The sequence below is a fragment of the Oryctolagus cuniculus genome, chromosome 5 (genome assembly GCF_051225735.1).
Source record: "Oryctolagus cuniculus isolate XC-2025 breed Fujian yellow rabbit chromosome 5, ASM5122573v1, whole genome shotgun sequence".
Lineage (NCBI taxonomy): Eukaryota > Metazoa > Chordata > Mammalia > Lagomorpha > Leporidae > Oryctolagus > Oryctolagus cuniculus.
In genome coordinates this window covers 64,280,847-64,308,342 of record NC_142871.1, presented here as the reverse complement: position 1 = coordinate 64,308,342, position 27,496 = coordinate 64,280,847, and the positions used below count along the sequence as shown (strand labels likewise).

The 27,496-nt window shown below is 49.3% G+C and overlaps 1 protein-coding gene across 7 annotated transcripts; it reads right to left on the bottom strand.

The window, feature by feature from the left end:
- Positions 1-913: 913 nt before the first annotated feature.
- LOC149126536 (uncharacterized) lies at positions 914-27,496 on the bottom strand. 7 transcript variants are annotated; one of them, XM_089332771.1, is made up of 5 exons: positions 26,435-26,571; positions 23,145-23,223; positions 20,709-20,855; positions 20,205-20,334; positions 914-2,283 (listed from the first exon to the last, which is right to left on the bottom strand). In XM_089332771.1, exons 2-5 carry the CDS (start codon positions 23,165-23,167, stop codon positions 2,086-2,088), a joined length of 498 nt encoding a protein of 165 aa, XP_089188897.1. In that variant the 5' UTR covers positions 23,168-23,223; positions 26,435-26,571; the 3' UTR covers positions 914-2,085. The 7 variants fall into 7 exon arrangements, 1 of the variants encoding a protein (XP_089188897.1); XR_016233805.1 differs by lacking the exon at positions 23,145-23,223 and having other exon boundaries at positions 924-2,283; positions 20,205-20,293; positions 26,435-27,496; XR_016233803.1 differs by lacking the exons at positions 914-2,283; positions 23,145-23,223 and adding an exon at positions 16,203-16,340 and having other exon boundaries at positions 26,435-27,496.

Below are 27,496 nucleotides of genomic sequence, written 5' to 3'. Positions count from 1 at the left end.
GTCTGAGCTGCTTCTGTGGCTTCCATTAGTTCACCATGAAAAAGTGATTTAGGTGGCTGCTCCAAGTGCTTTAACCATCTTTATCCGAGTCAACAGCAGAAGCTTGGTTACTTGGGTAACCATTGATAGGAGTGGCTTCTCACTGGGAAAATGGATGGTCTGTTCACTATTCCTCTACTATTGAAGGCAACAATACATGGACAAGTGGGTTGGCTAACACGTCAGGGACACTCACACTCTTACATAAGCTCAACGTGTGCTCCCAGCCAGCCCCTCACTTGTCACCTTTTAGAAGGACATGGGAAGAGTAATTCTGAAACGGTCCTGTGTTCAGCCATGAATTCAGTTCACTTGATGCTAATTAAAATCTGGCCTTTAGAATATCATCCTTTCACCCTTAAAGAGTATTTTGTGCAAAGTATAAAGCAGGCACCTGGCCGGCACCACGGCTCACTAGGCTGATCCTCCACCTGTGGCGCCGGCACTCTGGGTTCTAGTCCCGGTTGGGGTGCTGGATTCTGTCTCGGTTGCTCCTCTTCCAGTCCAGCTCTCTGCTGTGGCCAGGGAAGGCAGTGGAGGATGGCCCAAGTGCTTGTGCCCTGCACCCACATGGGAGACCAGGAAGAAGCACCTGGCACCTGGCTTTGGATCGGCACAGCACATGGCCGTAGCAACCATTTTGGGGGTGAACCAACAGAAGGAAGACCTTTCTTTCTGTCTCTCTCTCACTGTCTAACTCTGCCTGTCAAAAATAAAATAAAATAAAAAAATAAAGCAGGCACCTGAAATGTCAGGGAATTGGAACTTCCTTGAGTTTACAGAACCAGCTACGAGAACATCTTTGGACTTTTCCTCCTAATAAATGCGCACATGTGGCAGCACTTGTGCCAACAGGTGCTTTCGTTATCACATGAGGGGGGGATGGGGCTGCTCAGAGCCACGACCGGCTGGCCAACCTCGGGGATGCAGAGATGGCATATTCTCCAGAGGCTGGGCAGCGTTCATTCATTCATTTGTCCGCTTGGCAAACCTTTCTTACATCACTTCCATTGGGCAGGCACGTGCTGGACACTGGGGGTTCAGGGTTGCGTGGTCTCCTCCCTGCAGAAGCTTATGGTCCAGGAAGCAAGTGATCACGCAAGTAACAAGCAGCAAGAATGATAGAGAAGAGAGACACAGAGAGACAGAACATCTGGGAGTGGGAGATTCAAACAGTTCCTTCTTCCTGCTGGAAAAACATTCAAGTACTGGATTTATTGCTCAGGCCATTGGTGTGATCGGACCCTATTACGGAATTTGCAGCTCAGGGGCTTGTGGTCATCCTCCTCCCATTAGTCTGGGGCCACATGGACACCTGGTCCCCTCCTATTTTTATCCTGGAGGGTACTGGGGTTCAAATCCTCACGATGCAGTTGGCACATTTCATCCCCAGAGACCGAAGCAGGAAGAGGCTCAGTGCCTTACCCAAGGGCATGTACCGAGTCAACAGCAGAAATGGGGATAAAACGCAGTCACCTGGCACTGGGGCCGTCTCCCCTTCCCCTGACACATCATCGGAGGGGGAAAACTATGTTCCGAAGTATCAGATAGCTTTGGTCTTTTGATGACTGCGCAAGCCAATGAGCAAATAACGAGAACAGTGGGTGTTAAATTTCCCTTGACATAACCCCTTTGGAAAATGCAGTCACGGACGCAAGAAGAATGCGAATGATGTTACAACCCAAGCAAAAATAGTTTAAAAGGGCCTCAGAGGGCTGGCCGAGAGGAGGCCTGGCTGAGTGACAGCCTAAGGGAGAGCCAAGGAAAGAGTCAACTGTGTGATGTGTCCTGGAGGTCGCAGCCGGTCAGGACAACCGCACACAATTCAGTCTGTATGTGGGTGGCCCGGCGTCGTTTCCCATCCTCTTAGGCATGGGGCAGTAAGACAGCCACTGCTGCAGCAGAGCTGTCTCCCTTGAGACTTCGGGAAGCCGACACGTGCCTGAGGAGATCACAGTTGCCACGTCCTTGCTGAGGTGAGAGAAGATGGTTTCTGCCTTTGGGAATCTGGGCTCTGCGACTCTCTTCTCTCCATGACAAGGAGACTCAGGAGAAGACTGGCCCATGAACTGTGAATCTACGGACCCCTCTCTCAGACATCCACAGGAACAATGCAAGAATGGGCTTCAGAATGTTAGATCGTGAACTCTCAAAGTTATGCGATTGCTTACAGAACTTGTTGGGATCCAGTTTGACTTGACGGTAGCCATCTTGGTCATTATCATCATGTTGCTGACGGTCATCCTAAACCCAACAGAATAAACAAAGTCATTAAGGAAATCTGCCGGGGCCAGCACTGTGGCATAGCAGGTAAAGCCGCCACCTGCAGTGCCAGCATCCCATATGGGCGCTGGTTCAAGTCCCAGCTGCTCCACTTCTGATCCAGCTCTCTGCTATGGCCTGGGAGAGCAGTAGAAGATGGCCCAAGTTTTTGGGTCCCTGCACTCACATGGGAGACTGGAAGAAGCTCCTGGCTCCTGCCTTACAATCGGCACAGCTCAAGCCATTGCAGCCAACTGGGGAGTGAACCAGCAGATGGAAGACATCTCTCTCTCTCTCTGCTTCTCCTTCTCTCTGTAACTCTGACTTCCAAATAAATAAATAAATCTTTTTTTAAAAAAAAAAGAAAGAAAATCTGCCGACTGTTTCATCCTGGGTGCTGACGCCTGAATGTCTCTTTTCTGATACCTGGAATATTAATATTTCTTGAAAAACTCCAGGGATACTTTGGGTAGCCATGGGCAACCTGTGTCTATAAAATGCCTTTCCTCCTGTCTTATGGCATGGGAATCCCATCTTACGACTGCCCAAGACACGCTTCTGTGTAATCCTGGCTTTTCTTTGGCTCTTTCTGTGGTCTCATGGCACCTTCTGCCCATGGTAGCCTGTTCTCCAACACTGGAGTTTTCCAAAACAATTGGTGAGCCAGACAAGGGACCGAGGAAATGGGCAAGAGGAACTATGCTTCTGTAGAGGAAATCCCAGGATAGGGAGGGTCCTTATGCGGATGCTTGCAGCCCGCTGTGTGAGCACAGGGACATCCTGAAAACCGCTGTTGGGTTTGGAGCCCTTGTTGCCTGAAGGTCACCTAACCCACTGAGGTCAGGAGGGCAGCAGATCACCACTGTGGTGGGATGCACATTGCTGTAGGCTGTTCTGACTGATGTACCAGTGGCGGCAGAGGTGAGGGTAAAACAGCTAGGGAGGAGGACAGCGCTGAGATGGATGGAGAGGAGGATTCTCAGACCTATGAGCCCTGCTTTTGTGCCAGACTGCTTATGCTACAGAGGGCAAGGACGTGACATGAGCAGCGGCTGGCAGGAGACGGAGCACCCCCCCCCGACACACACCTTGCAGGATCTTCTTAGAATCAGCTCAGGGTACTGAGCAGGTATCAGCAATGAGGCTGGCTGTGTTCGAAGGGCCTGATGAGGCAGCTTTTAACACTGGTATGACAAGCAAGCTGTCACAAAGTACTCCCCAGAATAGGACAGTCCCCCTTCTCGTTCTCCTTGGCCTGGTTGTCAGAAATATGTGTGTGTTGGTGAAGTGATAGCAGTTTTGGGGAGATCAAACACAGCCACGATAGTCTGGGTGCCTTGTTCCTCCCCACACAGGGAAGAGAGGAAAACACACTTAGTCTGGGACAAAGAAAAGTAAGGACCTGGGTAACAAGAAAGCAAATGTGGCACCATCTCCTTGGTGCTTATATTTCCAAGAAAACAAACAAACAAACAAACAACCGATCGTTATGATGGTTGCTGAATGAAAAGACCTAAGGCCCACAAAGCCAGCTGAACCCTCATATCTGCTCTCCCATGGAGGCAAAGGACTGGGCTTCAAGTCAGGCATTGCCGTTCACATGGGCAGGGACCGAGATTGCAATGGGGGCAACCAGTGGCCCCACGGAGAGCTCACCATCCACAGTACCCCTCAAATAAAGAGCACTCACCCTAAGAGACACCAGTGCCAAATGTATTCTAATCCATGACCATGCAGAATACTGCCCAGGGCCGGGGCAAGACCATCAGGGTTAACCAAGTATTACTGCATTCAGGTACCGTGTATCTACTGCACCATGTTCATTTTTTCAGTGTCAGACAATATTGTAGGAAGGGGCGACTTGCTGGGGCAGGTGCTCCAAGCTTCTGAGGGAGAACTTTGGCTTAACGTCAGGGTGGTAAAGGCTGAACTGAGAGAAGAGGCACAGTGTGGTCCCAGCAGCCTCCCTGCCCCCCATACAAAGTAGCAGAAATTCCCTGGTGGCCAGGGCCAAAATGGGATATACCATGAGGGAATGGAAGAGGGTCGGAACACTACCGCCTGCCCACAGTGCTTTAACAGCTTTGACCAGCCCATAAGAAAGTCGGAAGGGATTTAAAGATTGCAGATTACTCAGAACTTCACAAGTAGTGTCTCCGATACATGCTGCTGCTCCTCATATTACCCAGGTACTGGAAAAACTCTCCCCTTCTCTGGGTTCTATTCCAGCTGCTTTGCATCTAGCTAAGACCTATTTCTAGCTAAATGCAAGCAGGTACATGAGATCAGTTGGGAGGGCAGGGCTGCCCCAGGTGTGTCTGCGTAGTCTGACTGTGTGTCACGGCCTGCTGGCCTGGGACCTCACCCTGCTCTCATTTCTTTTCTTTTCTTTTTTTTAATTTTTTGACAGGCAGAGTGGACAGTGAGAGAGAGAGAGAGACAGAGAGAAAGGTCTTCCTTTGCCGTTGGTTCACCCTCCAATGGCCGCCGCGGCTGGCGCGCTGCGGCCGGCGCATCGCGCTGATCCGAAGCCAGGAGCCAGGTACTTACCCTGGTCTCCCATGGGGTGCAGGGCCCAAGCACTTGGGCCATCCTCCACTGCACTCCCTGGCCACAGCAGAGAGCTGGCCTGGAAGAGGGGCAACCGGGACAGAATCCGGCGCCCCAACCGGGACTAGAACCCGGTGTGCCAGCGCAGCAAGGCGGAGGATTAGCCTAGTGAGCAGCGGCGCCGGGACCCTGTTCTCATTTCTTACAGCCCTTCCTGGTTTCATTGTGCCAATGACGTCACGCTAAGTGGTGAAGGTCATGCTCTCCTACAGGACGCAGTGAAAAGTCTGTCCCCACCTCCAGTGAGGGGACAGAAGATTAATTCCTACCCCCAGATTCAAGGTCCTAGACCAACCATACAGTTTCTAGGGGGTGGTTTGTTCAGGCAAGACCCCTTTAGTAATAGGAATAGTGCTTGATAAAGTACAAACGTTCCCTATACCTCAGACAAAAAAAAAAAAAAAAAAAAGGACATGCAGGTTCTTGTGGCATTCTTGGGTTATTGGCGAGCTTTCATCCCCTATTTAACTCAATGCCTTCACCCGTGACACAGGTTAATTTAAAGGGGAACACATGAGACTTGGGTGTCCCCCCAACAGAAAGCATTTGAAAAGACAAAGGTTCGATAGCGTAGGCAGTGGATATCCCTCCACCTGGCGTGTCAATCACCGGATGTCACCAGTAGAGCAGATGCTCTGGCTTGGGCCCTCTGACAGCAGCGGGGACAAAGGGCCTTCTGGGTTTCTGGCACAGCTCCGGAAGGGAGCAGAAACTAGAAACACGTCTCTAGAGTGCCAGTTCCTAGGGGAGCACGATGTCCTGTGACAGGTGGAGACGCTGAACAAGACTTTCCCGGTCACAGTGCCCACAGACCTCCCTATCAGGGCATGGGCAGCCGACCTGTTTCGCCAGCCTCTGTGTAACCGTAGGCCCCTGCACAGCCTCCTGCCTGACATAAGCGTCCTGTCCACCTGCTCACCGACTCCAGTTACTTAGGGAAACACCTCGGCACCGCAGCTGGCTGTCTCACTGCCTGTGTTTTCACAATCACAACAGGGGCGGCTCCCAGACCCCCAAATGCTAGGCCTAAGATGGGTCCAGCAGAGGGAACCCACGTGTCTAGACTGTGCCGTGGTACAACCTGTCATTGGACCCGGCCTGGTTTGAGAGTTGTACATGAATCAGAGCAGCCAAGGGCAGAGCTACAGGTGGTGTGGCTGGTAGTGACTTAGGAGCCATGGCCGCTGGTTGTTTGTCTGACAATTGGGGGGCAGTGTACCGAGGCCTATCACTGCAGATGGCACAAAGGTGTGCAGAACAATGTCTGTGCCACGGCGGCTTCTCTGGGGACCCATCATGCAACAATGAACCTGGGAGCTGCTCCAGGGGCCTGAGCACTCCCAATTGTGTATCACACACCTGCTCATGCTGAGACCCCTGCCCCTGGAAACATGGAGGCAGATGCCTGACTGAGGCGCAGGCCTGATCCTGACCCAAGAGCAGATGCGGCCGCATTTTATCTTAGTAGCACAGCTTCAGAAGAAGACCCCAGTGGAAACAGCAGCAAAAACAGCATCAGGCCACAGCTCTGGGCAAAGAAGAAAGGTTTAGTGGAGATTTGTCATGGCAGATCCGCACTGTGCAGCGAGACAGTGCTCTGTCAGACCAGACAGCGGCAGCAGCTGGGGGCAGGTGCAGTGGGGAATGTCACCAACGCTGGCCAATAGGATGGGGGAACTTAACAGTGAACTTACAAGTGCTGGAGGGGGGGTGGCCTGTAGCAAAACGGGAAAGATTACCACCAAAATGTGAGGGGACTTCATAGAAAACAGAATTAAAAGGCTTATTTTTGGTGCAAAAAAAGTTGAGATCCATGCACAGTTTTATTATAAAAAGTTCATGGAAAATGTGTATTACAAAAAAAAGAAAGAAAAAGAAAAAAATCTATGCATGGATTTCAATTTTGTTTTTTTGTATGAAAATATGTCTATCTTTTAATTCCATTTTTGCAAAGACTTCTTGAAGTACCCTCGTGTAGGGACTTGGTGGCAGCCACCATCCAGTGTCAGGTATGTTTGTGCCTCCAGCCCTGCCACTAGTCCCACATGCAGGCACAGATACACTGAGGTGTCAAGCTGCATGGGATGGACAGATTACACTGGCCTTGCCAAACAGTAAAGAACATAAGTATGCTTTAACCTGTGAGGACACAGCTGCTGGCCTTACACACCAGCCTTTCCTAGCAAGAGAGCTCATGAAACAGACGGTCTCGTGGGTATCCTTGCCTCCTTGGTAGTGACCAAGGCATCTGTTTTGCAAGATGTGCTGCATAGTATTGGGATTATTTTATATTTTTTAAAGGTTTAAAAGCAAGATTAGAGTCAGAGACCTCCAGCCCGAGTGGCATGGACATATTGGGTTTAAGCACATGATATATCATAGCACTTCCATCTGACACATAACTCCCAGGCAACAGGGTTGCTGGAGAAAAGAAAAATCCAACTTGTTAAAAACTCCTAGTATGGGCTCCAATAGGTAAACACACCTTCACCAGCTGGATTGAAGTCCTGGGAAAAGCATTTATAGATTTAAACCTATAAATGCCTGCCCCTCATGAGTACCTGGGGACTCCAGCCCCAAACACCTTCCACGTCCAAGTTCACATCCAGATGCTGTGTTGCTGGAGCTGGTGCATGAACAGAAAGCATTACTGTTTCAAACCCTGCAAACACTAAGCCCAGGAGAGGGGACAATTAACTGTGGACCCAAATGGTCTAATTCCCCCAGGGTGGATGGGATGTTTATAGCCACCACACACCTAAGTTGGTCCCCACTGATGGATGTGACTTATGCTCTGAGTGGGCTAAAAGAAATGCTATGGGCAAGAAAGTCAGCCTCTAGGCATGACATGCTGTTTCACTGTTTCAGGAATCACTGATGGCCCCATCCTGTTGGTCAGCATTGGTGGTGTGCCCCACTGTACCTGCCTCTAGTTCCTTCCTTGGGAGAGATGCTAAGTCATTGGTTTGATTCCTGGTCCTCTTGGTGGGAAAAGCTGGTTGTTACTGTGATTTTCACAGTCATCATTTGTCTCTTTTCTTGCATGTGTCTTTATTGCTGCTCTGAACACTGCCTATAATCCAGACAAGGGGCTCCAAGACACAGCACCAAGATAACGTCAAAACCTCTCACAGGCTCATGGCACATTCCAGAAGACAGGAATATACAAGGTTGTAATAGTTAGCTACAAGGGTGGATGAGGGGATTCAGTTCCACACAACTGCAGTCATTTGGTGATAACCAACACTTTGCCCTTTAGGTGACCCTGGCAGTCATCCCGATCCCTATGGGATAAAGTCACTAAGATAACCTTCCAAGTGGTTTTGTGCTGGGTACCGACACCTGCAGTGTTTCTTATCTGATGCCTGGAATGCTCACATTTCTTGAGAAAGTCCAGGCACTTTCCTTTTAGCCATGGGCAACCTTTGTCTATACACTCTTCTCCTGCCTCATTGCCCAGGGATTCTCTGTCCTGCTGTCACCTGCTGTCCATAACCCCTCACAGATCGCCCTCTGTGTAACCCCTGGATTCGGCTACCTCCGTCTTTGGTCTGCTAGCATCTTCTGCCTTTGGCCACTGGTTCTCATACTCCAGGGTTTTTCTGAAACAGAATTCTGTACTTATTCTCTTTTAGGTGGAGTTTCTATGAGTTTCTTGGCCTCAAACAGTGACCGTACAGTCTCCCCTCCACACAGCTCTGCTCTATGCTGAAACAAGGTCAAGTCTCTTCCTAGTCCTTCTTCACCCCGGGGCAGCACCTAGATTCGGGTTCCTTTAACAAAACAAAACAGAGTGGGTGGGTTTCTGTGAGAGTTAGGTCTGTGTGTCAGTTTGAGCTAACAGATGCCCTCATAGCTCATAAAACATTAAGTCTGGGGGTGTCTATGGGGTGTTTCTGACTGAGATTAGCATTTGAATTGGTGGTACCAGTGAGTAAAGAAGATCACCCACATGCATGCAGGTGAGGATTCTCCGATCCCTTGAGGGCCCAGATAGCACAAAAAGGCAGAGCAAGAACAAATCTGGTGTGTGCTGGAGCTGGTGCACCCATCTGCTCCTGCCCTTGGACTTCAGCCCTCCTGGTTCCTGCACCTCCGGACTCAGACTGGGACTCATGTCATTGGCTCTCCTTCTCCAGCTAGCAGATGAGGGGGCTTCTTAGCCTCCTTATCCTGGGATCCAAGCTCTAATAAATCTTTCTACATATCTACGTATTTATATATATCCTATTGGGTCTGTTTCCTGGACAGCCCTAATACAGTTTTCTTAATACCTTCCTGTTTGAAAGAGAAAAGGAGGTTAGAGAGGACAAGATTGTCCTCTGACCCTTTGCTCTACTTGTAGGCCCTGTTTACTGAAACACTTCCATGGGCTTCATTTGACAAACGCAACCAAATACGATGCATCAGTGTGGTGGAACATTTACCATCCAGATTCCTGGGCGATGCAGGATTAGAAAGCTCAGTGGGCCTGGCTGTGCTCACTTCCCTCCAATTCTCTCTCCTCATCTAGGAGATACTCAAGCATCAACAGGTGGATTGTGTGGGCAGAAGCAAAGGTAAGCGAAGAATAACCATAAAGTGTGTAATCCTTTCCCGTTTTCCAAAGATGTGTTAACATGGAAACAACTATCTCTAGGCCAAATTTTATAGAAGATGCAAATCCTATGGAAATCCTATGGGACAACATTCTACCTGGAAGAATAAACTCTGATTTTCTGCAGGTCAGTGCCATGGAAGAGCCTGGAGCCATCTGCAGAGACAGGTGGATAAACGCAGTGGGGATTTCTTTCCTGAGATCTAGTCCCACCCATCCAACAGCTGCCTGACGTCACCCAGCATGTCCGAAACAGAACCCATGGCGTCCTCTTCCCACCCCTCCAACAGGCTCCCCAACAGCTTTCTTTACCTCGGTGACATCACCATCTTCTACTGGGGTCCAGACCCACAAACCAGGGAATCGTGGTTTGAGGCTTTAGGCTTTTCCCTCTCACCCTCCCCACTGTCCAATAAGCTACCAAGTCCTAGGACTTCTGCCTCCCCAGTCTTTTGCATGGCTATCCACTTCTCTTCATTCTCACTCCCTGCCTCTATCCCAGCAGAGGCTCCCAGCAGCTCTCACCTGGGTCACTGCATCCAGCTCCTCACGGGGGCCCAACCTCCTGCCTTACCCTCCGTCTGGTTCCTACGCCAGAGGAGAGCGATCTTTCTAAAATGCAAATCAGAACCCTGTCACTTTCCTGCCTAAGAACCATCACTGACTCCCTCTGGGAAATAAAGGCCAAACAAGGCTTATAAAGAACTTCATTGTTCCAGCTGGTTCCTCTCTTCGGATTCTTGACTTGCCACTCCTCCCCTCTCCTACACCATGAGAACCTGGAGGGCCTGAGTGAAACTGCCTTGCAGGCTCTCTCTGCGTGGCCTCTGTCCACCCTTGCCCCGGGCTTGCAAGGCTGCTGGCTCACACTCCTCGCCTGGCCCTTCAGAGCTCAGCAGAGAAGCCCCTTCTGGACCTCTGTGCCCCATTTCAACGCTCCCTCCTCCTGTGGGAGGAATGCACATGTCTTTGCATTTGGCTTTATTTGCTATTAAAATGCACGTTCTTCATAGAAAAGGCAAAACTCTAGTGACAGAAAACAGATCTGTGGTTGCCAGTGGGTGGGGGTGGGGGAGGAGACTGACTGCAAAGCAGCCTGAGCAAAGTTTTGGGGGGAATAGATTGATTTTCTGTCTTGATTATGGTGGTGGTTACACTTTTGCATTTGCCAAAACACATCAAAGTATACATGTAAAATGGGTGAATTGTATCATCTAGAAAGGTTTATACTTAGGACAGTGGCTGACCCATAGTAAGTGCCTACAAGAATTAATGGATTGGGACCTGTGCTGTGGTGTAGTTGGTAAAACCGCTGCCTGCAGTGCCGGCATCCCATGTGGGTGCTGGTTCGAGCCCTGGCTGCTCCACTTCCAATTCAACTCTCTGCTATGGCCTGGGAAAGTAGGAGATGGCTCAAGACCTTGGGCCCCTGCACCCGCATGGGAGACCAGGAGGAAGCTCCTGGATCCTGGGTTCGGATTGGTGCAGCTCCCACTGTTGTGGTCATCTGGGGAGTGAACCGGCGGATGGAAGACCTCTCTCCCTCTCTCCCTCTCTCCCTCCCTCTCTCTCCCTGCCTCTGCCTCTCTGTAACTCTGTAACTTTTTTTTAAAAAAGAATTAATGGATCAATGAGTGAATGGATAAATTAACGGATAGTGTGTCTTCTTCCCTACTGTTTGGTCCAATTGGCATACACTTGTTTTTTTAAATGTAGTATGTTATAAACGACATTGGCATCTCATGAACGGGACTTGGATTTCTTTCAGTGAAACCCGTATGCATCAGACCTGCGCCAGCTTTGTGGGGCCAAATGTTTCCTGGATGAATGCAGGAGGGGGAGCAGAAGGCATCACACTGCTTCAGGATCGCAGTCCTACTAGCCACAGGCACAGAGAGGCTGCGAAATACCACTTAGAGATGGCTATGGCAGGACTGAGGACGCTGCCCTGAAACTTCCTTTCTCTCCCAGGCTGAGCAGGGTTCTAGATGCACCGCATCCTCTTCCTAAGAAACAAACTCCAGCTTTGCTCCCAAACACCTGGCAGCTCAGGGGAAACGGACTAGGAGCTTCTGGCCAGGCTACCACATACGCCCCGCGACCAGACACGGAGAGGCCAACTCGAAACAAGCACCTGCTCTAGCCCGAGACAACTTTGACCACAGGCACAGGTTGTGCTCGTGCTTTTAACGGGGTTAACCCTTGCTCAGATGCTCAAAGTCAGGAGTACTTTCTGTTTATGGAAGCCTATAACAGAGATCCGTGCTAAGAACAGAAGAATGGGGCTGGAGTTGTGGCGTGGCGAGTTAAGCTGCCATCTGCAGCGCCGGCCCCCCATATGGGTGCTGGTTGAGTCCTGGCTGCTCCACTTCTGATCCAGCTCCCTGCTATGGCCTGGGAAAGCAGTAGAAGATGGTCCAAGTCCTTGGGCCCCTGCACCCACGTGGGAGACCTGGATGATGCTCCTGGCCCCTGGCTTTGGTCTGGCTCAGCCCTGGCCGTTGCGGTCATTTGGGAAATAAACCAGCAGATGGAAGACCTCTCTCTCTCTCTCTCTCTCTCTCTCTGTCTCTCTCTGCTTCTGCCTCTCCCTCTTTTTCTCTCTCTCTGCAACTCTGCCTTTCAAATAAATCGATAAATCTTTAAGAACAGAAGAGTATTTTGAACAGGAGAGGATCAACTTGCTCCTTTTCCATTTGCAGATGAGGAAGGTGGTTCGGCAAGATGACGATGAGATGGCCAGAGCTAGACCCTTGCTTCTGCCCATGACGGGCAGCTGCCAGCAGCCTCTTCCCTGTCCCCCTTGGCGCCATGCTTGGCTTGTTGGTCTTAAAGCACCACTGTGTGGGCCCCACTCTCTTCCTTCCAACCATCAGTGATTAACAGTGTTTGCTTGATTTTTGGAAAACAGAGTGAATCAAAATAGTGAATCTCAGAATTCAAGCTTCCTCTCAGATTTTACTCTTGAACAAATGAAAAGAACAAAAGGAAAAGGCAAATGTGCCAATTTTTCTGACGATCACAGAACCTCTCACCACCTCCCCTTTAAAAATTTTCTTTCTATTTACTTGAGAGGCGGAGAGAGAGAGAGAGAGAGAGAGAATAACAGACTGAGAGCACTCCTGTCCACTGGCTCACACCCCTAAACTTTTTGCAACAGCTGGAACTGGGCTGAGCTGAAGTCAGAGCCTCCATCTGGGTCTCCCACATGGGTGGCAGGGACCCAACTACTTGAGCTATCATCTGCTGTCTCCCAGAGTACCTGTCGGCAGAATGCTGGAGTTGGGAGCAGAGCTGGAAAAGGAACCCAGGCACTCCAATATATGGGACATGGGCACCCTAACTGGTGTCTTTTTTTTTTTTTTTTTTTGACAGGCAGAGTGGACAGTGAGAGAGAGAGAGAGACAGAGAGAAAGGTCTTCCTTTGCCGTTGGTTCACCCTCCAATGGCTGCCGCGGTAGGCGCGCTGTGGCCGGCGCACCGCGCTGATCCAAAGCCAGGAGCCAGGTGCTTCTCCTGGTCTCCCATGGGGTGCAGGACCCAAGCACTTGGGCCATCCTCCACTGCACTCCCTGGCCACAGCAGAGAGCTGGCCTGGAAGAGGGGCAACTGGGACAGAATCCGGCGCCCCGACCGGGACTAGAACCTGGTGTGCCGGCACTGCAAGGCGGAGGATTAGCCTATTGAGCCGCGGCGCCGGCTAACTGGTGTCTTAACCACTGTGCCAAATGCCCACCCCTGCCTTCCTTCTCATGGATCACCCTCTCAGGTGACCACCTCCCTCCCACCTGTGTGAGCACACACACGACATCAAGTCCCTAGCATTGCTCAACGCCAGCACCTCTCTCGCACACCTGGCGCACACTGTTGAATGGATAAACAGACTGCCGCATTTTTAAGTAGGTGGCTTGGAATCCAGAACCCAGTTTCCAAAGGAAACCACGTCATAGCAGGGTTTGGGTTTCCTGGGCTTGCCCACAATGCCTAATGGATCCATCGCACTACCAAGAGGCTATGCATTTACAGCAGGAATGACGGGGGGATAGAAGTACAGTGACCATGCTAGCATAAAATAAACAACAAAAACAACTGAACAAGCAATGCTGGCCCAGGGCAGACCTCAGCAGCACCGGCCAGCTCAGCTCAGAACATGAAGCAGGGCATCTCCCTGCCCCCCCCCCTCCTCCCTCCCTTCCTCTCGCAAGTGAGCGATCACGCCTGGAAATTAGCGCCTTCCTTTACTCACAGCCGAATCTGCCCCTGACAGCTGCTCAGATCGGCTAGGCATACATTCCTTTCATCTTTAATAAACAGGCACTCTGAAGTCAGTGGCTGGTCTCCATGGCAACCACATCAAGTTTTTTCCACTGATGGGAGGGCAGAAAGGAAGCAGGCATGGACCGCTTTTCCTGAGGACCCTGGGAAGGCAGGTGGGGGCTCCCATGTACCTTCCTCTATTTCTTGTGGGTCCTGGGCTACTTCCCAGCCCAAACAGGGAGTGGCTATGTTCACATTTTATGAGGCATAGAGGAAGAGGGGTCCTGATCAGTGATGCAGGAAACAGCAGAGAGGGCTGGATTAGAGAGTGTAGCACACGTGGAGGCCTGCACCACCAAGGAGCTGCACACACTTGCAGCCAGCTCAGCTCCCATTTGCAGTGTGTGCCCAGGGCCCGTGTGACACGCTGCAGGGGTTACTTACAGTAGGAGAACATAGATGATGACCCCAGAGGAAGCCCAGCTCCTGCCCCTGCAGCTCAGCCACACCCAGTTCCTGAGCTCTGGCCAGCGTGATACTAGCACCATCCGTCTAGCAGCTGGTCAGGCTGAATCAACAGCCTGTTGAGAGCTCACTGATGGAGCAACCACCGAGTCTTTAACACCTGGAGACCCACAGACTTCCCACCCCTCCTGAGCCCGCCCTGGTGGGTCAATTCGGCCTGCATGACTGGGATCCGATTCACTTGCCTAATCCAGGCTGGGGCTCGTCCCTGGGGCACCTGATGTAGTTCCTCCACATCCCCGGGCAGTTCCTGCTCTAAAGGAACTAGCCGCCTAGAACCACCCTGAAAGGTTTTCCATTTCACTGCAGCCGCCAACGGCCAACAGAGCTGTTGTGCTTCTGTGTGCTGGCAGGGCCCCTGAGGCTGGACCTCGAACCACTGGCATCCCCTTGTGTTACCATCCCAAATTCCTCATTATCCTCACAACCCAGAGATGCGGCCAACATACCAGAAAACCTTATTCCTGAGCCTGAATGGCCTTTACGAGAGGTGGTATTTGGGTCGGTGTTGTGGCCTTGGGGGTGAAGCCAGCATCAGAGGCTTTATACCAAATGGGTGGTGGTTTGAGTCCCACCTGCTCCACTTCTGATCCAGCTCCCTGCTAATGTACCTGGGAAAGCAGCGGAGGATGGCCCAAGTGCTTGGGCCTCTGCCACCCACCTGGGAGACACAGAAGAAGCCCCTAGCTCCTGGTTTTGGCCTGGTTCAGCGCTGGCCACTGTGGCCATTTGGGGAGTGAATCAGTGGATGGAAGCTCTCTCTCTCTCTCTCCCATACTGATTTTCAAACTAAATAATAGAGAGAAAGATAGACAGGGAAAGATGATATTTGAAATGGATCAAGAAAGGTGGCCAGGAATTGGAGAAGACAAGACTTCCTGTGTCAGAATCAGGATTCTTGATGAAAGGCATAGGGTCAGAGTATAATCAAGTCTAAATTAGGTTAGCCCAACTTCCTGTCCCTACTCAGCAGGTGATGTCCAGGCAGCCTGCTGGGGCACCTGCTGCACTGACAGGTATTCACTCCCTTTTTCCTCCAGGGGTTGGTTGTATAAATAAAGCCAGCACCCTCTGACACTTCTTAAAGGGGAACTCACGGCCAAATTTGTAAAAAGGATTATAACTAAAGCTTACTAAACAGAGCCACTTGTTATTTGCAAAATACGTGAGGCTGGGAGAAAGCAGGGACCAATCATGAAAGGCTCTTAGAGGCCACAAGACAGACCTTGGTCTTTTAAAAGGAGATAGTGCCGTACCATTAAATGATTTCAAGCTGAGGAATAAGTTCGTGATGAGATTTTAAGAAAACCACTGTGCTTCTGTAGGCAGAGAGGAGGAGATGGGAGGCTTGGAGACCAGAGGGGAAGGACCAGAGGCCATGTATCCCCCAACTTGCACCTTGAGGGGTACTATGGTTTGCATGTGTCCCCCCAAAGTTCATGGGCTGGAAATTAATTCCCAGTGCATCCATGCTGGGAGGTGGGGCCGAAAAAGAGGCAATCAGGCAACGAGGTCAGAGATCTCAAGGACAGAGGGATGTTGTTATCACAGTTATCACAATGCACTTGCTGCCCCCACCACGTGGCCTAATGGGTAAAGTTGCCACCTGCAGGGCCAGCATTCCTTATGGGTGCTGGTTCACGTCCTGGCTGCTCCTCTTCTGATCCAGCTCTCTGCTGTGGCCTGGGAAATCAGTAGAAGATGGCCCAAGTCCTTGGGTCCCTGCACCCATGTGAGAGACCTGGAAGAGGCTCCTGGCTCCTACCATTGCAGCCAACTGGGGAGTGAACCAGCAGATGGAAGACCTCTCTCTCTCTGCCTCTTCTTCTCTCTGTGTAACTCTAATAAATAAATAAATCTTTTAAAAAAAAAATGAGTCAGCCTCCTCTTGCCATTGTGCCTCTTACCCTTCCAGCTTCTCCCACAAGATGACTCGGCACAGGGGCCCTCACCAGAGGCTGATGCGGCGCTCTTGGACTTCCCATTCTCCGGAACCATGGGCCAATAGACTTCTGCTGCTCATAAACTGCGTAGACTCAAGTCACCTGTTCTAGCAAACGCAAAATGGACCAGAGCAAGGGGCAAGGAGACTCTCAGGCTGCGGCGCCAAATACACGATGGCCTTTGCCTCCAGGCTTCCTCTACTGCCCCGTCTCTGCTGGCTGCGCCTCCCCTCCCCTTGTCCCTGCTGTGTGCCCAGTTTCCACTATGGGTGGCTCCTCTGTTCTCCCCCTCTACTCTGCTCTTCTCCGTTCACTCTCGCTTCAGCACTCACTGTCCTTGCTGCTCCTTTTCTTGCTTTCTGCTCTGGTCTCCAACATGGAGAGGAAAGCTGCCTGTTTGGCCAAGGAATCTCCTCCCCACTACCCCCACCCCCACTGTCAGCTTGAGAGGAGGAGACAGGCCCTGGAAAACGAGTTCTTCTTATCTGTTGGAAACCAGGAGGCTGATTTTTTCCATCACAGGAGCACAACACCAAAAGCTGATGACCACACCAGTGTACTGGCAGAAATGCCTCCTAGGAGTTTATCACTCATTTCTACCCATTCAGTCTGGAATACTCTGGAAGCTTCTCTTGACCCTCCCCTGACCTGAAGTACCTCTTCTGGTGCCTGAAAGCCCACCATTAAGTTAGCCATCTCTTGGAGTTAATCATTACCTTCACCCAGTGGTCTTCCTTTGAACACATAAATACTCCTACAAGGGCAAACACGTTAGTCTCATGCATTGATGTAAACAGAGAATGGAAGGAAGAAAGCACTAAGCTCTCCTTCTGGGATTGGGATACAAACCTAATTCGACTAGATACAGAAATAATGAAATACTTTTAACAAGACTCCTCACATCCACCTAAACATTTTCTTATTTTTTCATTGAATAAAATACAATAAAGCACACAAATCTTAAATGTGCAGCTCAACAAATTTTTATAGATACATACACTCCTGTAACTGATATATTTCCATTGATATAACTAAATATACTTCCAGCATCCCAGGAAGCTCCCTGTGCTACGTCCTAGTCAATATTTCTCCAAAAATAATCACTTTCCTGGCTCTATTAGCATAGATTGGTTTTGCCTACTTCTTAAAACTTTTTATATTTTTATTTGTAAGGCCAGGGTGGGCATAGGGGGTGGGGAAAGAGAAAGTTCCCTTTTTTTAAGATTTTATTAAAATGTTATTTTTAAAGATTTATTTGACAGAGTTACACAGAGAGAGGAGAGGCAGAGAGAGAGAGGTCTTCCATCCGATGGTCACTCCCCAACTGGCTGCAATGGTTGGAGCTGTGCCGATCCAAAGCCAGGAGCCAGGAGCTTCTTCCGGGTCTCCCACACGGGCACAGAGGCCCAAGGACTTGGTCTATCTTCTACTGCTTTCCCAGGCCACAGCAGAGAGCTGGATTGAAAATGGAGCAGCCGGGACTTGAACTAGCACCCATATGGGATGCCAGCACTTCAGGCCAGAGCAGGGTGTTAACCCACTGTGCCACAGTGCTGGCCCCAAGATTTTATTTATTTATTTAAAAGGCAGAGTTACAGAGAAGCAGAGAGAGAGAGAGACAGACAGACAGACAGACAGAGAGGTCTTCTGTCCACTGGTTCACTCCCCAGGTGGCCACAATGGCCAGAACTGTGCTGATCTGAAGCCAGGAGCTTCTTCCAGGTCTCCCAAATGGGTACAGGAGCTCAAGAACTTGGGTCATCTTCTTCTGCTTTCCCAGGCCATAGCACAGAGCTAGATCAGAAGTGGAGAAGCCGGGACTCGAACGGGCGCCCATATGGGATGCCAGCACTGCAGGCGGCAGCATTACTCACTACAACATGGTGCCCACCCAAGTTTCCATTTTCTGATTCATTCCCCTAATGCCCACAACAGTCAGGGCTAGGTTTGATCAAAGCCAAGAAGCAAGAACTCAGTCCAGGTCTCCAACATGGGTGGCAGGAACTCATCTACTTGAGTCTTCACCACTTCCTCCCAGGGTCTGCATTAGCAGGGAACTGGAAACATGAGTCAGAGCTGATGGCTGAACCCAGGCACTCAGATGTGGGATGCAGGTGGCCTAATCAGCATCCTAACCTCTAGACCAAATGTCTGTTCCTCTTCTGGGCTTGTTAAGTTTCCTATAGAACAGAGTCATAAGGATCCCTGGCCTCACTGGCTCAACATAATCTTTGGATTTTTACATGTTGCATGTATCAGCTATTTGTCCTTTCCTATTATTGCCTAGTGTTCTGTTGTATGAATATGCTAAATTTTCTATTGATAACACAGGTTATTTGTGGATATTCTGAATAAAGTTGCTATGAATGCTCTTGTATAAGTTTTTGTGGACATATGCGCTAATTTTTCTTGGCTATAGATACCTAGGAGTAGGATTATTAGGTCCTAGAGCAGACACATTTATTTAACTTCATTAAAAAGTGCCAAAGATTTCCAAAATGACTATATCTTTTTGCATTCCCACCACCAAATCTATGAGGGTTGTAGTCACTCTACATCCTTTCAAACACTGGATATTATCAGTCTTTTCCATTTTAGCTATTCTTGTAGAGAAACATTCTGCAACATTGTTGCCTAAGATAGATTCCTGAGTGGGGGGGTCCTGAGCAGAGGAGCAGAGGCCTCCCATTAGTGATGGCTCCAAGAGTGGAGTTCTGATGAGCTTTGTGTGTTGCTTCAGTAACAAGAAAGTGTGGGTGCTGGGAAGCTAGAGAAAGATTTCATCCCAGTACCAACTAAAAGAAAGCTGGTCCTGGGGGCTGTGTCACCCATAGAGGCAACAGCTAACTAGGCCAATTCTAGGAGACTACTCCAGATGGGGTAGACTTGAAGACAACACTCTAGTCCCCCATCTAATGGTGGAGGATTCTTGGCTACAAGCAACTAACAGTAAATCCCGCTAATAAAATCAAGTAGTAATAGACTGAATGATGCCTGGATACTCTCAGTATTGCCAATAGAGTCTAGGATTGGGCAGAGATGGGCAGGAACCATGGAAGGTATGGGGGTGGGAAACATCTAGCCTGCAAGCTGTCTAAAGCCTATGAAATCATGATGGCCCTGCCAAGGCAACCACAAGTGGACTCCAACAGGTTCAGCCAGCACCTGTGATGCTGGCATCCCATATGTGGGCTGGTTCAAGTCCTAGCTGCTCCATTTCTGATCCAGGTCACTGCTAGTGTGCCTGGGAAAGCAGGGGAAGATGGCCCAAGTGCTTGGGCCCCTGCCACCCATGTGGGAGACCTGGATGGAGTACCAGGCTCCTGGCTTGAACCTAACCCAGCTCTGTCTGTTGCAGCTATTTGGAGAGTGAACCAGACTTTCAAATAAAAAATATTTTTTAAAAAATAAATCACTAGACCTACAGCAGGCTAACTTTCAAGTTGGTAATTTTGAAGGGCCTCTGAATGATCTTATAAATATCCAAATGGCCTTTGGCAGAAAAAAAGATCCCCCACCTCTGAAGGCCAGGGGCAAGGAATTCAGTCTACTCATCGACCACCATGCCAACTATTCCTGGGAACTGTGTCACCTTGGATTCAAAGAGCCAGAAGAGCTTATCAGATTTGGTGGAGCTATGGCTTTCCTCAGGGCTAGAAGAGACAAAATCTGGCCTCTTTCAGAGCTTCCACAGTAGGGAGCAGGGACTTGCATTTACACTCCACTAAAACTGCATCCACGGGAGAAGGTAATTTCCTAAAGGACAGTAGACACCACCAGGAAGAAGGAGTGGATATTGAAGAGCAACAGAAATGCTACTTGTTCAACATAGCCCTGGTATCAGCAGCATTAAGTTCACTCTATCATGTTCATGGTTACCAGAGAGATTAAAGAAAACTGACCTGAGTCTTTAGGGTAAGCAAGGAAAAGGAATCTTATGTGAACACAAAAAGCCTGGCTGATTTGCTAACCTGTTTGCAAATGGACTTGAGTAAGATGAAACTGTACAACTTGGTTTCCTGATGTGTCAGTTCCAGCACATCTGAATCACTCCAGGATCCTGTCGAGGGGACCACGGGTAAAGGCGATGGCAAGTGGGGACTGCAGAAACCCAGGAGAGAAGACAACAGCACAGACCCATAATCCCATTCAGGTCCTTCATGTCATAGGCTCAATAATCACAGTTCTTATAGCCACAGAGCTGCTCCCAGGCCAAGGAAACACCTGAGACTTGGGCCTTTAAAAATACTCTGTTCACCAGTTGGGTGTCCCTTTCACATTCTGTGGTGATATTCCTATTCGCAGCTCAGAATCCCCAGGCCCTCAGCCCATGTGCATTGTTCCAAATTTCAAAGCCATTAGCCACTAACAAAAAAAAAAAAAAAAAAAAAAAAAAGGGAGAGAACAAGCATCGCGTGTGCAGGCAACAGCAGGGGCAGGTGACCCGGCTGCAGAACAGGTTTCCACATGCTTACCCGTTTCTATAGCGAAGGATCCAAGCCAGCTCTAGAAAGGAAAAACTAAAGACAAATGCCTCAACCTCAGGTTCAGAGACCTTGTTTTTGGATTGACTCTTTCGTCCTCCAATTATCCAATGGCAATAACTCCATGTGGCCTCATTCCTAGAACAAAAGTATGAAAATGTCTGTGTTACCTGAAATGGCCAGCCTGGATGTTCAAGCAGCTGTTTCTATAGAAAGAAAACTGGCAGGGGTGTCAAAAGAGCCAAGTACAACCCAGGCTTTGCCATGAACTCACTCCATGACCTCAGGCAGTCTTACTTGTTCCTCTTGTGTCAAATGAAGGGGATTGACTAAGAGTACTGAAGGTTGGCCAAGCTCCATGGAGGAAGCAAACAAAGGAATCATGAGGGCTGGAGCTGTGGCGCAGTGGGTAAGACTGCTGCCTGCACTGCCGGCATCCCATGTGGGTGCCAGTTCGAGTCCCAGCTGCTCCACTTCCAATCCAGCTCTCTGCTGTGGCGTGGGAAAGTAGTAGAAGATGGCCCAGTCCTTGGACCTCTGTACCCATGTGGGAAGAAGCTCCTGGCTGCTGGCTTCGGATCAGCATAACTCTGGGCCATTGTAGCCATCTAGGACTGAACCAGCAGATGGAGAACCTCTCCCTCCCTCCCTTCCTCCCTCCCCCTCTTCCTCTCTTTCTGCCTCTCTGTAACTCTGCCTTTCAAACAAACAAATAAATCTAAAAAGAAAAAGAAATAAAGAGAGAGAGAGAAAGGAATCATGCTAGCCACTCTGGCACATCTCTCCGAAGCCCCACAGAAGACCAACACACGGAATAAAAATACTTCAGCCCCAAAAACTGTGCTCAATCTCCAAGTTGTGTAGCCTGTCATTAGTAGCATCCATTTTGCCATAATCGACCAGGGTAGTTCTAGGAAAATGTTATGCTGAATTTCATTAAGTATGCATTCATTTGAAATAAGATCTCTCCTGAGTTAACCAGACCACTGGGACTGACATACTGTACTGATTGCATAATGGAAGTACATCCAGTATCCTTCCATTTCAGGAGAACTGGCTTTCTAGTCATCAGTCTAAAGTCCACTATAATTTATTTTGTTTGTGGTAAGTGACAAACATGTCTAAATTAGTAAAATGACTTTAATATGTGGTTGCTTTAAGGATCAAAAATTCTTGACCACTCCTTCCGAGGAAACATCGTCCTCGCAACATGTGGTCTCAATCTCCATTTTCATTTCTTTGTTTCATTTTTGCTTCTTCCAATGACTTCATTTTGGTTGTTGATGCTAACGCCACAGAAATTTTGAATCTCAGGAAATTCTCCAATTTGATAGCTTGTGTTCACCTTTGGGCCATTTGCTTATCCTTGCTTCATTTGGCACCTGGAGAGTGAGCTCCTCACTCTGTCCATGACGAGGTGAACAACTCCCCGGCCTGTTATCGAGGTTTACAGCGTACAAACCACACTTGGGAAGTCACGCCCTGACCTGCTCTCATTCTCCAGCCTTCCAAGAGGAAGCCAGCGCAAGTCCTGCTGTTGATCCACATGAACGTGATTGGAAAACGTGCAAACACATTCCTAGCGATGTGTTGAAACAGCACCGTTCCCTTTACTGCTCATAATCCTTTCAAGTTATGATATAATTACTGCCTCTGGCATCACTTGAATATATACGGCACAGCAGGAATTACATTTGTCAAGAAAGATGAGTTATGAGTAGACAAAAATAATTTTCCTTGTCTCATAAAGCAGTTTTATTACTAGGATCTGTGTATCTCTTGTCTCTTTCAAAAAAAAAAAAAGTGGAGGTAACTTACAAACTAACACATATAGCAAAACTCTGGTAAAACAGGAATAAAACCTGGGTGAATGGTAAGAAAGTTTTTCTCAAACAAGATAAGAAGTCTTAAAAGAAAAACGTGACAGATTTGACTACACAGAAATAGAAATTTTAGGTGGCAAAAAGTCAAGCAGCAGGCCAGCAGATAAAAGGTTAATCCCTTTCACTATGCCTTAAAATCATAAAAAACCACCAACTCCATTGGGTATTTTGTGCAAAGAATATGATAATAAGGCCTTAGAAGGAAAATAATCTTGTGGAAAAGCAACAGTTGACTCTGAGTCCTACAGGAGTTCCCCATTATAGCAAGATGGCAGTTTCCACCCAGTTTTCACCAGTCTGAATGGGGAAAAGATCAGATCAGAAGAGCTGTAACATATAATGTCACACGAACACTTTGGCTGTCTAAAACTTTTTCAAGTGCAAATAAGGCTGCAATGATCATCCTACTACATATTTTTTTTAGAAAACACACAAGTATTTCTGCAAGGTAGGGATCTATAAGCAAAACTGAGTTAAAAACGTATATGCATTTTTAAACATCCTGCATTTTTCTCCCCAAAATTATTGTGCTGTGTTAACTTACGTCTGCAAAATATATCTGCCCATTTCCTCCTAAATACGCAATTCCTATATGAAGTAGCAATTGTCCTTGGGCATTTCTCCTGGGAAAATTACAATTTAGAGTCATACAAACACCATACATGAAGGCTCACAGCAATTTTGTAATAGTCAAAAATTAGAAACAATCCAGATGTTCTTGAGTGGTTGAGAGGTTAAACAAATTGTGGTATATCCATATCATGGGGTAGCACTTAGCAACAAAGTTGAGACACCTGACTTGAATGAATCCCCAGGGGGTAACACTGCATGAAAAGCAATTCCAAAATGTTACATATGATACTATTCCATCGATGTAACATTTCTGAAATGGCCAAAGTAGTTAAGTGGAGACCAGATGAGTGGCAGGCTGTTAGGCATGGGAAAGAAGCAACAAGGAGGCAGAAGTGGCTCTAAAAAGGCAACACCAGGGACCCTGGTGGTGATGGCACTCCTCTGAGTGCCGACTTGGATGGTGGATACACGAATCCACACAGGTGACAAAACTGGGCAACAGAACACACACACAAATGAGTGCAAGTAGAACTGGGGGAGTCTGGGGCCAGCGCCGTGGCTCAATTGGCTAATCCTCCGCCTGTGGCACCGGCACCCCGAGTTCTAGTCCTGGTCGGGGCGCCAGATTCTGTCCCAGTCACTCCTCTTCCTGTCCAGCTCTCTGCTGTGGCCAGGGAGTGCAGTGGAGGATGGCCCAAGTGCTTGGGCCCTGCACCCGCATGGGAGACCAGGAGAAGCACCTGGCTCCTGGCTTCGGATCAGCACGGTGCGCCGGCCGCAACGGCCATTGTGGGGTGAACCAACGGAAAAAGGAAGACCTTCCTCTCTGTCTGTCTCTCTCACTGTCCACTCTGCCTGTCAAAACAAACAAACAAACAAACAAACACCACACTGGGGGAGTCTGAAGAAGATGGTTGGATTGTATGAAAGTCAATATTCTAGTTGTTACATTGTACTGTGATTTTGCCAGATGTTACCATCGGGAGAAACTGAGAAATGTATACAAATGATCTCCATCTTTTCTTACAATCATGTGTGAATCTACCACTAGCTCAAAATAAAAAAAAAAAAGCTTAAGTAAAAATATAAAGTGGAGGGGCTGACGCTGTGGAGTAGCAGGTAATCCTGCTACCTGCAGTGCCAGCATCCCATATGGCACCAGTTCAAGTCCTGGCTGCACCATTTCTGATCTAGCTCTCTGGGAAAACAGTAGAAGACGGCCCAGGTCCTTGGGCCCCTGCATCCACATGGGAGACCTGGAAGAAGTTCCTGGCTCCTGGTTTCAGATTGGCACAGCTCCAACTATTGTGGCCAGTTGGGAAGTGAACCAGTGGATGGAAGACCTCTCTCTCTGCCTCTCCTTCTCTCTGTGTAACTCTTTCAAATAAATAAATAAATCTTTAAAAATATATACATAGGGGCCGGTGCTATGGTGCAGTGGGTTAACACCTGGCCTGAAGCACTGGCATCCCATATGGGTGCTGGTTCTAGTCCTGGCTGCTCCTCTTCTCATACAGCTCTCTGCTATGGCCTGAGAATGCAATAGAAGATGGCCCAAGTCCTTGGGCCCCCACACCCACATGGGAGACCTGGAAGAAGCTTCTGGCTCCAGATTGGCACAGCTCCAGCAGTTGAAGCCAACTGGCGAGTGAACCATAGGATGGAAGACCTCTCTCTCTCTGTCTCTCTGCCTCTCCTCTCTCTGTGTAACTCTGACTTTCAAAGAAATAAACAAATCTTTAAATCTATACATCAAGTGGATCCATATGTAATAAGCAGTCCATGATATACTGCTGATGTGTCACAAAATGAGAGGAATAGAGTGATTCATACAGCAGACTTTGTATGTGGATAACTGGAAAGTGCTGGCTACCTCTGGAGAAGAGCTGGGGACAAGGGAACTTCGTTTTAGTCCATATTCTTCAGTAGTGTTCTGGTGACTTACCACCAACATGCCATACTTTCTTTTATTTATTTATTTATTTTTAATTTTTATTTTTTGACAGGCAGAGTGGACAGTGAGAGAGAGAGAGAGACAGAGAGAAAGGTCTTCCTTTTTGCCATTGGTTCACCCTCCAATGGCTGCCGCGGCTGGCGTGCTGCGGCCGGCGCATCGCGCTGATCCGATGGCAGGAGCCAGGTACTTATCCTGGTCTCCCATGGGGTGCAGGGCCCAAGCACTTGGGCCATCCTCCACTGCACTCCCTGGCCACAGCAGAGAGCTGGCCTGGAAGAGGGGCAACCGGGACAGAGTCCGGCGCCCCGACCGGGACTAGAACCTGGTGTGTCGGCGCCACAAGGCGGAGGATTAGCCTAGTGAGCCGCGGCGCCAACTATCAACATGCCATACTTTCATGTTTGAACTGCCTTTTGAAGTATTAAGAAGATCCCCCCGCCTCAAGCCTATGAGAGATTAGCCATCATTCCAAAGTCTGGGGAAACAAGCGACCAAGAAGGAACCTTGAAAGGCGCGTTTCTGGGAGGAAAACAAAGCAGAAAGGGGCTCGGAGCAGAGCAGGGGGTGTGGAAGGGCAGTGCTTTGCACCAGACAGGCAGTGAGAACAGAATCCCGGGCAGCACTTTGAGGAGGCGATGCAGAGGGCCGACAGGAAGGAGGAAGGAGGAAGGAGGCAGGGGGCTGGCAGCTTTGGGAGTGCCCAGTGGTGTCAGGAATGGAAGGCTGCTGCCTTGGTTTTCTACTCGAAGTGGGTGTTAATAGCAGGACTTCCACATGGCCTTCCTAATAAAATAGTCCTCAAGGAGCCAATATGGAGATCCTGTCCATTACTGAGGATGTCACCTTACCATGTAGATTCTGGCACATTCTATGCTCTCCCTGAACCCCTGTTGATGAATTCAAGTCAAGATTCTATTATCTGATTTCTGCTTTGAAAGCAGACTCAGAGGGTAGCTCTGGTCTCTAGAAAAACAACCCCCTGGGAGCTGGCTATTTCCCGTCCCCCAGCACACAGTCACCCTGGCAGTCCCAGGTCCCCATAGACTTGGGGAAAGCCACAGCGTCCTTCCCTCCAAGGGTTCTGGGTCTGGGAACCAGTTCAGACCCGGGACTGGAATAAGAAACCAGGTGTTCCCACTTTGAAGATGCAAAATGGGTCTTTCTGCAGCAGAGTGAGTGTTTTTATCCCCGTGTACGTAAAAAGAAACACAGCAAGCTGCCCGTTCAGTTCACGTCTAGGAATGCAGAGATAAAGCATGGACTACAGTCCTGTCCTCATGGCATATTAAGGAAACTTCATTTACCTTCTCTGTGCTCCCGTGAAGACCAGGAAAGCCAAGTCCACTGAGGCAGCACCACCGTCACATCGGGCCTGCAGAGGAGTTGGCGCTGAGCTGCTCAAGGATCCTGATGCCCCCTCAACAGCGCATTTGTGCAGGGCTCTTCAGGTCCGCCCAGGGCAGGGGGTTAGGGGGTGGCCGCTCAGGCTGCTCGTGGATCCACTCCGCATTTCCGTTCACCGGGGCTCCAGATGCCTGCCTGTCCTGCAGCCTGGCTGCTCCAAGTGTGGCTCGAAGACCTGCGGTCTCTCCAGCCCACCTGGGAGCACAGTGCACTCTCGAAGCTGCCCCGGGCCTGCCCAATCTGAAGCCGCTGTTGACCCAGGGCTCCAGGTGCTCTGCAAGCCCTTCATTGGCTTTGTGGTGGTGCTTCCCAAACTTTAGTGTGCATTGACTTCCTTCCGAAGCACAGATTCCCAGGCCTTGGCCCTGGGGCCTGGAGTGAGCAAAAGAGTGGGGTTTAGGAATTCTAGTTTCTAACAAGTTCCAAGGCAACACTGAAGCTGGTGACCCAGGGATCACCCTATGAGAACTACCATCCTACTACACGCCAGAGAAGTGACAGCATTTCAACCCGAACAATCACAGGCTCTGGCTGACTCCCAGCTCCGATTAGCCCATTGAGCAGGCCATAAACACCATTTCCTGGTGCTCCAGTCAATCCTGAATCCTAGAAGATGTGTCGGGTCTGTGAATTCAGGCTGATGAAGCCTTACCCTTCTCCCTCCTTGGCCAAACACCCTTAATCTCTTGCCCTCCGCCTGCTTCTCCAGCTGCCCTGTGGCTCTCAGTGGATAGACCCCTTCAGCCCAGAGCAGGTGTCTCCTCTTTCTCATTCAGGTCTCTGTTGGGCTCCAGTTCTTGTTACGGGACTGGAGACAAAGAGCTGAGAGGGCCTGGCCATGAGAGCAGGTATCAGCACTTGCGGCAAATGCTCCAGGTGCAGCCACTGAAAAAGCTTTTCCATGGAAGAGAGCTGGGGGAAACCTGAGGTTTGGCTTCTTCCATTCCCCACCAGTGCCTCGC

Excerpts from the sequence above, each read along its gene's own strand:
- LOC149126536 (XM_089332771.1), bottom strand. The coding sequence starts at position 23,167 with ATGGGCAGATATATTTTGCAGAC. Across the intron at positions 20,856-23,144 it reads GGCAGATATATTTTGCAGAC|GAATGAGGCCACATGGAGTT; the intron begins GTAAGTTAACAC and ends CTTTTGTTCTAG. Across the intron at positions 20,335-20,708 it reads ATCCTTCGCTATAGAAACGG|TCCCCACTTGCCATCGCCTT; the intron begins GTAAGCATGTGG and ends GGGTTTCTGCAG.